This window comes from Salvelinus fontinalis, chromosome 34, assembly GCF_029448725.1.
Source record: "Salvelinus fontinalis isolate EN_2023a chromosome 34, ASM2944872v1, whole genome shotgun sequence".
Lineage (NCBI taxonomy): Eukaryota > Metazoa > Chordata > Actinopteri > Salmoniformes > Salmonidae > Salvelinus > Salvelinus fontinalis.
Window position 1 is genome coordinate 35885067 of NC_074698.1, and position 12543 is coordinate 35897609.

General features: G+C 44.9%; 1 protein-coding gene and 1 long non-coding RNA gene across 2 annotated transcripts; both read left to right on the top strand.

Moving 5' to 3' along the window:
* Nucleotides 1-232: 232 nt before the first annotated feature.
* On the top strand, nucleotides 233-12458 carry LOC129833995 (elongation factor Tu, mitochondrial-like). Its single transcript, XM_055898812.1, has 10 exons — nucleotides 233-313; nucleotides 960-1006; nucleotides 1246-1390; nucleotides 1601-1767; nucleotides 6575-6844; nucleotides 8001-8133; nucleotides 8786-8890; nucleotides 10441-10592; nucleotides 11665-11784; nucleotides 11905-12458. The coding sequence occupies exons 1-10, from the start codon at nucleotides 244-246 to the stop codon at nucleotides 12073-12075; spliced, it is 1380 nt and encodes a 459-aa protein (XP_055754787.1). The 5' UTR covers nucleotides 233-243; the 3' UTR covers nucleotides 12076-12458.
* LOC129834039 (uncharacterized) lies at nucleotides 10602-10945 on the top strand. Its single transcript, XR_008756167.1, has 2 exons — nucleotides 10602-10702; nucleotides 10764-10945. It is a non-coding gene; the product is annotated as an uncharacterized LOC129834039 (long non-coding RNA).
* Nucleotides 12459-12543: the final 85 nt, after the last annotated feature.

The window sequence follows — 12543 nt, forward strand, 5'->3', positions numbered from 1 at the left end:
CAGGCCCTCGATCATGAGAAAGGAGATATGGAGAATTGAAAGAAGGAAGAAGTGAGAGTTTTGTTTTGTCAATGTACTATTTTTATTTGGGTGGATTAAGTTAGTTTCCCTATCACGTATGGATTTTCTTTTTACCTTGTTTTGGTTTTAACCCATCCAGTTGGTGGCGGCCACACACCTTTTTGGGTTGTTGTCCGCCATATAACCCACAGACGAAGAAGAAGAAGAAACAGTTACCATGTAATGACGTCACTTTCATTCCCTTGTCAGTCCAAGATGGCGGCGCTCGTTGGGTTTCGTGCATGTTTCTCTGGTTAGTTAAAGTTATACAATGCATTCACAACCACACGCCCAATATTGTAATTTACTGCGTTCAATTATTAATAATCTTTATTTACCATTATAATGTTTTGCTTTTTAATCGCGACGAAACGTATGTGGTGTTTGAATTAACCCTAGTGAGCAAGGATGCTGTAGCAGGCTAGCCGCTCTACTCGTTCCGCAGGCAGAGCAAGGTCACGTTAAATAATATTAGTTAAACTAGCTATCTCTTGCGTTGTGAAAACGTTAGGCCTATCAGAAACGTGTCAGACACAGTTAAAAACGAAATTAGTTTTCTAACGATGTAGCTAGCGTCAGACACATTTGCATTTTGAAGGCATAACATACAGCGAACAGTAACGTGTATTGATGTAGCCTAGGTTATAACAGATAACTAGCCTATACACATTATGCATGGCCTAGCTTCGTCCCGCAACATAGCTAAGGGGTTTTGTTGTGACAGTCTTATGAGTTGTATATAATAAAACCAATGTCTCAACATAATCCCTTATGTTGCAGGACGAAGCTAGATGCAATACACCCTAAGCCATGTATGTACACCATGTCATATTTAGCTAGCGACTTCTCTTGACACAGTCGACGGTCACCTGATTACTAAATACATGTTATCATTCTAGCCCTTCAGCTTTCCTCACCGGGTCTCCTGCACAGCTCCTATAAACTGGTGAGTACCTAGACAGTGTTTTGAGTATGAGTATGCAGTCATTCACACATCCTATGGCTAACCAATCAGGGATATAAAATCACAGTCCTAGGGGGTAGTAATGTTTGCTGGTTTTAGTAATGCATTGGGTGGCAAAAACTGGGTTCACGATTGCCCTTTTTGGACTGATCTCCTGCCCATATGTGTCTTCTGGCCCTGCTGTCCATCAAACACTCTTCTTCATCCTTTTTCTCTCTCAGTGTGCAGTGCCATTTACTCGGCGGAACTTTGCAGCAGAGGCCAAGGCCAAGAAAACATACGCAAGAGACAAGCCCCATGTGAACATTGGCACGATCGGCCATGTTGACCATGGCAAGACAACTCTAACGGCTGCCATCACCAAAGGTAACTGATGTCACCTTTTATTTTTCTCACTTTACATCTGTATTATTGAATTCAAACTAAACAGATAACAAGCGTGCTTGAAACCCACTGAGTTACTGTGGACCAATCAAAGCATCTCCCAGCAAAATAACAATGTTCTGTCAGATGCTGTGTGTTCTCTATATATATGATGCTGTTGTATGTTTCTAATTGAGCCTTTGTGTTTCCCAGTGCTGGCTGAGGCTGGAGGCGCCCGCTATAAGAAGTATGAGGACATTGACAATGCCCCCGAGGAGAAGGCCAGGGGCATCACCATCAATGCATCCCATGTAGAGTACACCACAGCCAATAGACACTATGCACACACAGACTGCCCGGGCCATGCTGACTACGTCAAGGTAACACAAGCGCCTGAACACACATGTTATTCCCATTCTAAAATCCACCCCAAACCCATACCTCTCTGTTGCCTGGCTACCCAAACTCCTTGCTTCAGCCAAATGCCAGGCTACATCCACGGACGAGAGTTTTTGTGCCACAATGAATCTGTATCTGAGTACCTACCTGACGATTTCTAGAACACAAACACATTGTAACCATTCTGATTGGTCCCAGAAACTGATGGGTTAGGCCAGAGCCAGAACACACGTGGGTAAAGCGGTGGTTTGAAAATTCGTCATTGGCTTTGATACTCTGATTGGTAAGAGACGATCCAATCACTGAAGACTTTTGTTTTGTAAAACACCCATCATTTTGACGTCACCACAAACTAAAATGATGGCAGTCTCAGACTGAAGTATGTAGCGAACATAGAGCAGTGGAAGAATTCAGTTTGAGTCGTCAGGTAAACCCCTCTGTGGGTTTGAGAAGATCTGACAGGATTGGATGGGTACACGGCACAGGGATGTTGGGCATGTTGCTTATCCATAACCCTGAGGCCCGTTTTCACAAGGTCTCAGTAGGAGTGCTGATCTAGGATCAGTTCCTCCCTCTTATTCACTGTAATTTCAGACCTGCCAACCTGCACGCATTTTGAGATCAAAGTACTCCGGTTAAAAAAACGACTCTAAAATATACAGAACACATTATTGTTTTTGACTCAACCATCTGATGTTGGAGCTGAGCCAATCGGAGGTCCTGGGCGAGGAGAGAATCTCTCGCTCTCTGCTTTAGTATTATTTGCTCCCTCCAGCTGGATGGCAGCTCTCCACTTCGTCTGTTGATACCACTGATGTGTGAGGAATACGGGTAGGGTAATGGCTGTGTTAGTCAAGCACATAACCACTATTATTTGGTAGGTGGCTCCTTAGCGAAGGCGTCATTAAGAAGAAAGTAGTTAGCTACAGCATTTAGTCAATGAAGTGAGAACACTTTTTTCCCCCCACAGATGCTTTGATCTCCGCCACCGTAGTAGGCGCGAGCGCATTGACGAGCAAGGAAACGTGCAGTGCATCGGTAGTTCAGTGCACGTCGCAGCTTGGATGGAAACAGACATGGCCGTGAGAGATGTTCCACTAATAGTCTTTCACCGTTAAAGACTAGTAGTCCCATGTTAATGAATCAGTTGTTGATCTGTCCTGTTCATATAGCTGGAGGTCAACAGTAGGCTGCTAATGATGTGATAATAGTCAGGTCAGCCATGACAACAAGGCGTGTTGAATGAATGGCAGCCTGGTAGTCAGACCTCACTGGATGGATGAGGTCAGGGATGACAACAAGGCATGTTGAATGAATGGCAGCCTGGTAGTCAGACCTGACTGGATGGATGAGGTCAGGGATGACAACAAGGCATGTTGAATGAATGGCAGCCTGGTAGTCAGACCTCACTGGATGGATGAGGTCAGGGATGACAACAAGGCATGTTGAATGAATGGCAGCCTGGTAGTCAGACCTCACTGGATGGATGAGGTCAGGGATGACAACAAGGCATGTTGAATGAATGGCAGCCTGGTAGTCAGACCTCACTGGATGGATGAGGTCAGGGATGACAACAAGGCATGTTGAATGAATGGCAGCCTGGTAGTCAGACCTGACTGGATGAATGAGGTCAGGGATGACAACAAGGCATGTTGAAAGAATGGCAGCCTGGTAGTCAGACCTCACTGGATGGATGAGGTCAGGGATGACAACAAGGCATGTTGAATGAATGGCAGCCTGGTAGTCAGACCTAACTGGATGGATGATGTCAGGGATGACAACAAGGCATGTTGAATGAATGGCAGCCTGGTAGTCAGACCTAACTGGTTGGATGATGTCAGGGATGACAACAAGGCATGTTGAATGAATGGCAGCCTGGTAGTCAGACCTCACTGGATGGATGAGGTCAGCGATGACAACAAGGCATGTTGAATGAATGGCAGTCTGGTAGTCAGACCTCACTGGATGGATGATGTCAGGGATGACAACAAGGCATGTTGAATAAATGGCAGCCTGGTAGTCAGACCTAACTGGATGGATGAGGTCAGGGATGGAGATCTGGAACCAGCTCATATAGACCTAGTTCAGTTGTTTTATATTCCAGATAGCCTACAGTCAGCTGGACTACTACAGTCAGCTGGTCTACTACAGTCAGCTGGTCTACTACAGTCAGCTGGTCTACTACAGTCAGCTGGTCTACTACAGTCAGCGGGACTGCTACAGTCAGCGGGACTGCTACAGTCAGCTGGACTGCTACAGTCAGCTGGACTGCTACAGTCAGCAGGACTGCTACAGTCAGCAGGACTGCTACAGTCAGCAGGACTACTACAGTCAGCAGGACTGCTACAGTCAGCAGGACTGCTACAGTCAGCAGGACTGCTACAGTCAGCAGGACTGCTACAGTCAGCAGGACTGCTACAGTCAGCAGGACTGCTACAGTCAACAGGACTGCTACAGTCAACAGGACTGCTACAGTCAGCAGGACTGCTACAGTCAGCAGGACTGCTACAGTCAACAGGACTGCTACAGTCAACAGGACTGCTACAGTCAACAGGACTGCTACAGTCAACAGGACTGCTACAGTCAGCTGGACTGCTACAGTCAGCTGGACTGCTACAGTCAGCTGGACTGCTACAGTCAACAGGACTGCTACAGTCAACAGGACTGCTACAGTCAGCTGGACTGCTACAGTCAACAGGACTGCTACAGTCAACAGGACTGCTACAGTCAACAGGACTGCTACAGTCAACAGGACTGCTACAGTCAACAGAACTGCTACAGTCAGCTGGACTGCTACAGTCAACAGGACTGCTACAGTCAGCTGGACTGTCACAGTCAACAGGACTGTCACAGTCAACAGGACTGCTACAGTCAACAGGACTGCTACAGTCAACAGGACTGCTACAGTCAACAGGACTGCTACAGTCAGCTGGACTGCTACAGTCAACAGGACTGCTACAGTCAGCTGGACTTCTACAGTCAACAGGACTGCTACAGTCAGCTGGACTGCTACAGTCAGCAGGACTGCTACAGTCAGCTGGACTGCTACAGTCAGCAGGTCTACTACAGTCAACAGGACTGCTACAGTCAACAGGACTGCTACAGTCAGCAGGACTGCTACAGTCAGCAGGACTGCTACAGTCAGCTGGACTGCTACAGTCAGCTGGACTGCTACAGTCAGCAGGACTGCTACAGTCAGCAGGACTGCTACAGTCAGCAGGACTGCTACAGTCAGCTGGACTGCTACAGTCAGCAGGTCTACTACAGTCAACAGGACTGCTACAGTCAGCTGGACTGCTACAGTCAGCTGGACTGCTACAGTCAGCTGGACTGCTACAGTCAACAGGACTGCTACAGTCAACAGGACTGCTACAGTCAGCTGGACTGCTACAGTCAGCAGGACTACTACAGTCAGCTGGACTGCTACAGTCAGCAGGTCTACTACAGTCAACAGGACTACTACAGTCAGCAGGACTGCTACATTGCATCCAGTAATTTAATTATTCTGAATTTTCTCCACAAACAAAATGAAAACAGTTTATATTTTCACTAGACTTTCCACATAAAGACAACTATTAATTGGAATAATCATTACCCCTAAATTGAACCTAGAACATTTTTGAAAGCTTCATCGAGACCACTTCAGTTTTATTTAGTCTCAAACAAGACTTCTGTGTTGGCTACATTGTTTGATATAATTTAAGACTCTAGGTTTCAGGAAATGGCAGTTACAGGTTTTTCAAAATTGCTAAATGCTCCAACTTCCTGAGGGGGAAGTTGACTAAACCGCCCCGGATCTCCCCCTACCCAACCTTTGGCTTACATCAGCACCACTTTGTCAGAAAATCCTAGGCAGAGCCCTGATTGTACATTTAAACGTATTTCTAGTTAACTAGGGCGGCAGGTAGCCTAGTGGTTAGAGCGTTGGACTAGTAACCGAAAGGTTGCAAGATAGAATTCCCGAGCTGACAAGGTAAAAATCTGTTGTTCTGCCCCTGAACAAGGCAGTTAACCCACTGTTCCTAGTCCGTCATTGAAAATAAGATTTTGTTCTTAACTGACTTGCCTGGTAATTACTATTATTTATTTTTTAAACCACTGGGGGTGCCAAAGTGTTTTTCAGGTCTGTAATTTCAAAGGCAAAACCGATCCTCGATCTCTACTCCTACTGAGACACTGTGATTACGGGACCAGAATTTTAACGGGGGTTAGAGGCTAGGGGCATTGGATCAAATCCACGTTGATTTGTCACGGGATACAGCAGGTATAAACAGTACCGAGAGATGGTGACTAGCAGGCTCATCCTCAACAATGCAGTATTCAATATGAAAGGTAAAGAAATAGAGAATGACAGTATGAAAGGTAAAGAAATAGAGAATGACAGTATGAAAGGTAAAGAAATAGAGAATGACAGTATGAAAGGTAAAGAAATAGAGAATGACAGTATGAAAGGTAAAGAAATAGAGAATGACAGTATGAAAGGTAAAGAAATAGAGAATGACAGTATGAAAGGTAAAGAAATAGAGAATGACAGTATGAAAGGCAAAGAAATAGAGAATGACAGTATGAAAGGTAAAGAAATAGAGAATGACAGTATGAAAGGTAAAGAAATAGAGAATGACAGTATGAAAGGTAAAGAAATAGAGAATGACAGTATGAAAGGTAAAGAAATAGAGAATGACAGTATGAAAGGTAAAGAAATAGAGAATGACAGTATGAAAGGTAAAGAAATAGAGAATGACAGTATGAAAGGTCACACAAGGTGACATGTTGACCTTTCTCCTATAGAACATGATCACAGGCACGGCTCAGCTGGACGGCTGCATCCTGGTGGTGGCGGCCACGGACGGACAGATGCCCCAGACCAGGGAGCACCTCCTGCTGGCCCGGCAGATCGGCGTGGAGCACGTGGTGGTGTTTGTGAACAAGGCGGATGCGGTGGAGGACAAGGAGATGCTGGAGCTGGTTGAGCTGGAGATCAGAGAGCTGCTCACAGAGTTTGGCTACGACGGTGAGAACACGCCCGTCGTCATCGGCTCGGCCCTCTGTGCCCTGGAGGTGAGTGCATGGTACGAGGTAGGGTTGGGGCGGTGACAGAATAACCTCACAACTTCAGATAGGCTATCAGCTCTCTGGCAAGGTTGATCCATTTTATTTTATTTGACCGTTTTAAAATACAAACATGCAACATAATTGAGGTTTAAAAACACAAAGTCAACTGACTTATTTCAATGTGCTCCTTTTAGGTAGCCTCACAAATCCTCCTGACCCCGCGAGCTTACATTAAACACTGTAGGGGTGTCAGTCTGGTAGGGGTGTCAGTCTGGTAGGGGTGTCAGTCTGGTAGGGGTGTCAGTCTGGTAGGGTTATCAGTCTGGTAGGGGTATCAGTCTGGTAAGGGTATCAGTCTGGTAAGGGTATCAGTCTGGTAAGGGTATCAGTCTGGTAAGGGTGTCAGTCTGGTAAGGGTGTCAGTCTGGTAAGGGTGTCAGTCTGGCAGGGGTGTCAGTCTGGCAGGGGTGTCAGTCTGGTAGGGCTGCGACAGCATGAGCCCCATCTTTTCTATCACCGTTGCTTCTGGACCAATCAGCATCCTCTGAACTATGGGGGTGGTTTAGTTGATGACGGACACGTAGCTCCGTTGTTGACAGGCAGTAGACAACAACACATGTAACGTCATACGTCCAAGGTGATGGCTAAATATAAAGCTTTACATGACAGTCTGAACTCTGCTAAATAAACTCTGCTCCCTATCAGAGCTGCTCCATTCTGTGTGAAAGCATCTCATCTAAATTAGAGAACGGAAGGCTATCTGAGGTTACTGTCATCACTACAGTTTGGCAAAAACATTAGGTGCAAATTCATTAAGATATACCCCTGGCTGATGTTGGGCTACAATTTTTATTTTCACTTTGACATGTATATATTTATCTGCCTTTTTTGGCTCATTTAGCCGATTTGTCCTGCTGTTCGATATGCCTTTCTCTTGAAAGATGGCAAGTGCTTGTGTTACTTCCGAAAAATGCAGCACTGTGGTCTCTCTTCTGATTGGTTTGAAGGTGATCCAATCACCTTTGAATTTGTTTTGTGTAACGCCTCTTGGCTCAAACGGCATCCCTTCCAGACAGACAGCGCAGCGGTAATCAGTCTGGTAATTGAGGCTAGCTTTTAGGTGAAACCTTACCTGTTGTCTCACCTCGTCTCACCTCCCCAGAACAAACAGCCTGACCTGGGGGTGAACGCAGTGCTGAAGCTCCTAGCAATAGTGGATGAATACGTCCCTCTGCCCAAGAGAGAGCTGGAGAAACCCTTCCTGCTGCCTATCGAGGGAGTCTACTCGATCCCAGGTGACTGACAACTAGCTCAAATCGTAAAGAAACCCAGACTTGTCATTTAGTTAAAAAGCTGTGTTGCCACTGGGTAGTTTCTTCTCCTCACTCTGCCATTGATCTGACTCATTGTTAAGCTATTTAAAATGACATCATTCAGAAGTAGTGCAGGGATAAATTCAAGCTCTTCAGATAGGTGTTTCCTGATGAACACATGACAATAGATAAAACACGGCGATAGGATCCCACTGTCCCGTGCATACAGAGCCTGTCCCCTTGCTAGGCTCATCCCAGTGTTTGACAACGGTTTCCGTAGCCACTGAGCTATCTTGTTAACTGAATCATTTCAGAGCTGTTTTATGTCTGTGCAGCATGTGTTTTGTGATGGGGACAACGTGACTGTTTCCTGTACATCTGTGTGTAGGAATAATCAGTATATTTATAACATTCCGTTCTCCTGTCGTTGTGACTTAGTGACAGTAACTGTTTGGAAGCACTTGTATCAGTTTCCTTTGTACCTTTCACCGTTTATTTGATTAATGCACGTATGATGTACTTGTCACGTCAGCTGTCAGTGCTCCTGTCTCTGTTCTGATCTGTTGTCTAACCACGTCTCCCTCTGGGTGTCAAAACCATTTATTAAACGTGTATTCATTCATCCCTCTTTCAGGCAGGGGTACGGTGGTGACTGGCACTTTGGAGAGGGGTGTCATTAAGAAGGGCGACGACTGTGAGTTTGTGGGGCACAACCGTGCCTTTAAGTCTGTGGTCACTGGTAAGTGAATGGGGAGCCACACCACTATAGAAAGATTGATTTCAATTCATTTCCAACAATTCTATTTTTTGTCATTCATAGAGATTTCATTCTTCTAATTGTAGAGCTGTAGCACACAGGTAACAGATGCTGTAAAACTGTGTTCTATTACTGTGTTCATATTTCTAGAATTATTCCTGTAAGTACAGTTTAACACTATACTTGCTGTTCATTGTCACAGTGTACTGACAGAACTAGCCCGAACCCCTAGTTCAGAGTAGTGACAGAACTACAACTAACCCCTAGTACAGTGTACTGACAGAACTACAACTAACCCCTAGTACAGTGTAGTGACAGAACTAGTCCTAACCCCTAGTACAGTGTACTGACAGAACTAGCCCGAACACCTAGTTCAGAGTACTGACAGAACTACAACTAACCCCTAGTACAGTGTAGTGACAGAACTAGTCCTAACCCCTAGTACAGAGTACTGACAGAACTACAACTAACCCCTAGTACAGTGTACTGACAGAACTACAACTAACCCCTAGTACAGAGTACTGGCAGAACTACAACTAACCCCTAGTACAGTGTACTGACAGAACTAGTCCTAACCCCTAGTACAGTGTACTGACAGAACTACAACTAACCCCTAGTACAGTGTAGTGACAGAACTAGTCCTAACCCCTAGTACAGTGTACTGACAGAACTAGTCCTAACCCCTAGTACAGAGTACTGACAGTACTACAACTAACCCCTAGTACAGAGTACTGACAGAACTACAACTAACCCCTAGTACAGAGTACTGGCAGAACTACAACTAACCCCTAGTACAGAGTGGTGACAGAACTAGTCCTAACCCCTAGTACAGAGTGGTGACAGAACTAGTCCTAACCCCTAGTACAGAGTGGTGACAGAACTACAACTAACCCCTAGTACAGAGTACTGGCAGAACTACAACTAACCCCTAGTACAGAGTACTGGCAGAACTACAACTAACCCCTAGTACAGAGTACTGGCAGAACTACAACTAACCCCTAGTACAGTGTACTGACAGAACCACAACTAGCCCCTAGTACAGAGTAGTGACAGAACTAGTCCTAACCCCTAGTACAGAGTAGTGACAGAACTAGTCCTAACCCCTAGTACAGAGTGGTGACAGAACTAGTCCTAACCCCTAGTACAGAGTGGTGACAGAACTAGTCCTAACCCCTAGTACAGAGTGGTGACAGAACTAGTCCTAACCCCTAGTACAGAGTGGTGACAGAACTAGTCCTAACCCCTAGTACAGAGTGGTGACAGAACTAGTCCTAACCCCTAGTACAGAGTGGTGACAGAACTAGTCCTAACCCCTAGTACAGAGTGGTGACAGAACTAGCTCTAACACCAAGTTACAACTACAACAGTTTCTCCACTGCACTTCTAGCAATAATTACCCACTAATGGACAGAGTTACCCATAATATCCCTCTGGTAAACCCTCAACTCCATCCAAAACCTCCAAACACACTAATTGTTCTCCCTTCACCTCCCTTCTCCATCTCTCCCTCGCTCCCCCTCTCTCCTCCCCAGGCATTGAGATGTTCCACCAGTCTCTGGACAGAGCGGAGGCAGGAGACAACCTGGGGGCTCTGGTCCGAGGGCTGAAGAGGGAGGACATTAGGAGAGGGATGGTGATGAGCAAACCAGGCTCCATCCAGCCCCACCAGAAAGTCCAGGCCCAGGTCTGTATCATAAATAACTAAAGTCCAGGTCTGTATCATAAATAAAGTCCAGGTCTGTATCATATAATAAATAAAGTCCAGGTCTGTATCATATAATAAATAAAGTCCAGGTCTGTATCATATCATAAATAAATGAAGGCCAGGTCTGTATCATAAATAAATAAAGGCCAGGTCTGTATCATAAATAAATAAAGTCCAGGTCTGTATCATAAATAAATAAAGTCCAGGTCTGTATCATAAATAAATAAAGGCCAGGTCTGTATCATATAATAAATAAAGTCCAGGTCTGTATCACGTCATAAATAAAGGCCAGGTCTGTATCATAAATAAATAAAGGCCAGGTCTGTATCATATAATAAATAAAGTCCAGGTCTGTATCACGTCATAAATAAAGGCCAGGTCTGTATCACGTCATAAATAAAGTCCAGGTCTGTATCATAAATAAATAAATAAAGTCCAGGTCTGTATCATAAATAAATAAAGGCCAGGTCTGTATCATAAATAAATAAAGGCCAGGTCTGTATCATAAATAAATAATGGCCATGTCTGTATCATATAATAAATAAAGTCCAGGTCTGTATCATAAATAAATAAAGGCCAGGTCTGTATCATAAATAAATAAAGGCCAGGTCTGTATCACGTCATAAATAAAGGCCAGGTCTGTATCACGTCATAAATAAAGGCCAGGTCTGTATCACGTCATAAATAAAGGCCAGGTCTGTATCACGTCATAAATAAAGGCCAGGTCTGTATCACGTCATAAATAAAGGCCAGGTCTGTATCACGTCATAAATAAAGTCCAGGTCTATATCTTCAGCTAGCAGCCCTAGAGGAGTTGGTGTACTGTATGCGTAGTGTTGCAGTCTAGTATTCCCAGTATATAGTCTTCTGAAATAATTTCCCTTCATTCAGCGTTTTAAATTTGACCCTCTTAACTACGGTATAGTATTTGTGGTATATTTGTAAATTGTGTTTATGTACTAGTGTATTATTCTCGTAGTCCAAGGTTAGGATATGTGTTCTTTAATTGAATGGCTGTAGAACCTGTCATTAAAACATCTCTTCATCCCAGGTCTATGTTCTGAGTAAGGAGGAGGGAGGCAGACACAAGCCCTTTGTCAGTAACTTCATGCCAGTCATGTTCTCACTCACCTGGGACATGGCCTGCAGGGTCTACCTGGCAGGAGACAAGGTATGTGTCCATCTGTCACCTTTTGAAATCTTTTTCCACAATGTGATTTGTGTATTCTAAAATAAAGTGTGCACCATAGTTCCAGGGCTGTGCTTTACCTTCTTCTCCTCTCTCTAACAGGACATGGTGATGCCAGGTGAAGACACATCTCTGACCCTCACGCTGCGTCAGCCTATGATTCTGGAGAAAGGTCAACGGTTCACTCTCAGAGATGGCAACAAAACTATTGGCACCGGCCTGGTTACTGACATACTGACCACCACAGAGGAAGACCAACACAACTGGGGCTGAGGAGAGAGGAGAAAATATGGGAGGGAGGGAGGGAGGGGGACTAATGGTGGGGAAGGAAGTATCTAGCTGTCCAATATATCGGTCTTTAGACACACACACACACACACACACACACACACACACACACACACACACACACACACACACACACACACACACACACACACACACACACACACACACACACACACACACACACACACACACACACACACACACACACACACACACACACAGCAGTAAGGAGCTGCTGAGACTGCATGTCTCTCTTCTTTACTGACCAACCAGAAGACCCACAATGAGATGCTCAGAGTTGCCTTTCTGTGAAAAGGCCAGACTGTCATTGTCCTCTTGTGTAATAAAATGTATTTAATAGTAAAACATCCTGCCTGTTTTCACATCTACTTCATTGTTTGGTGACTTTGTATAATAAAGGTTTTCTAGGTTCTTTAGATTCAGGTTTGGGCA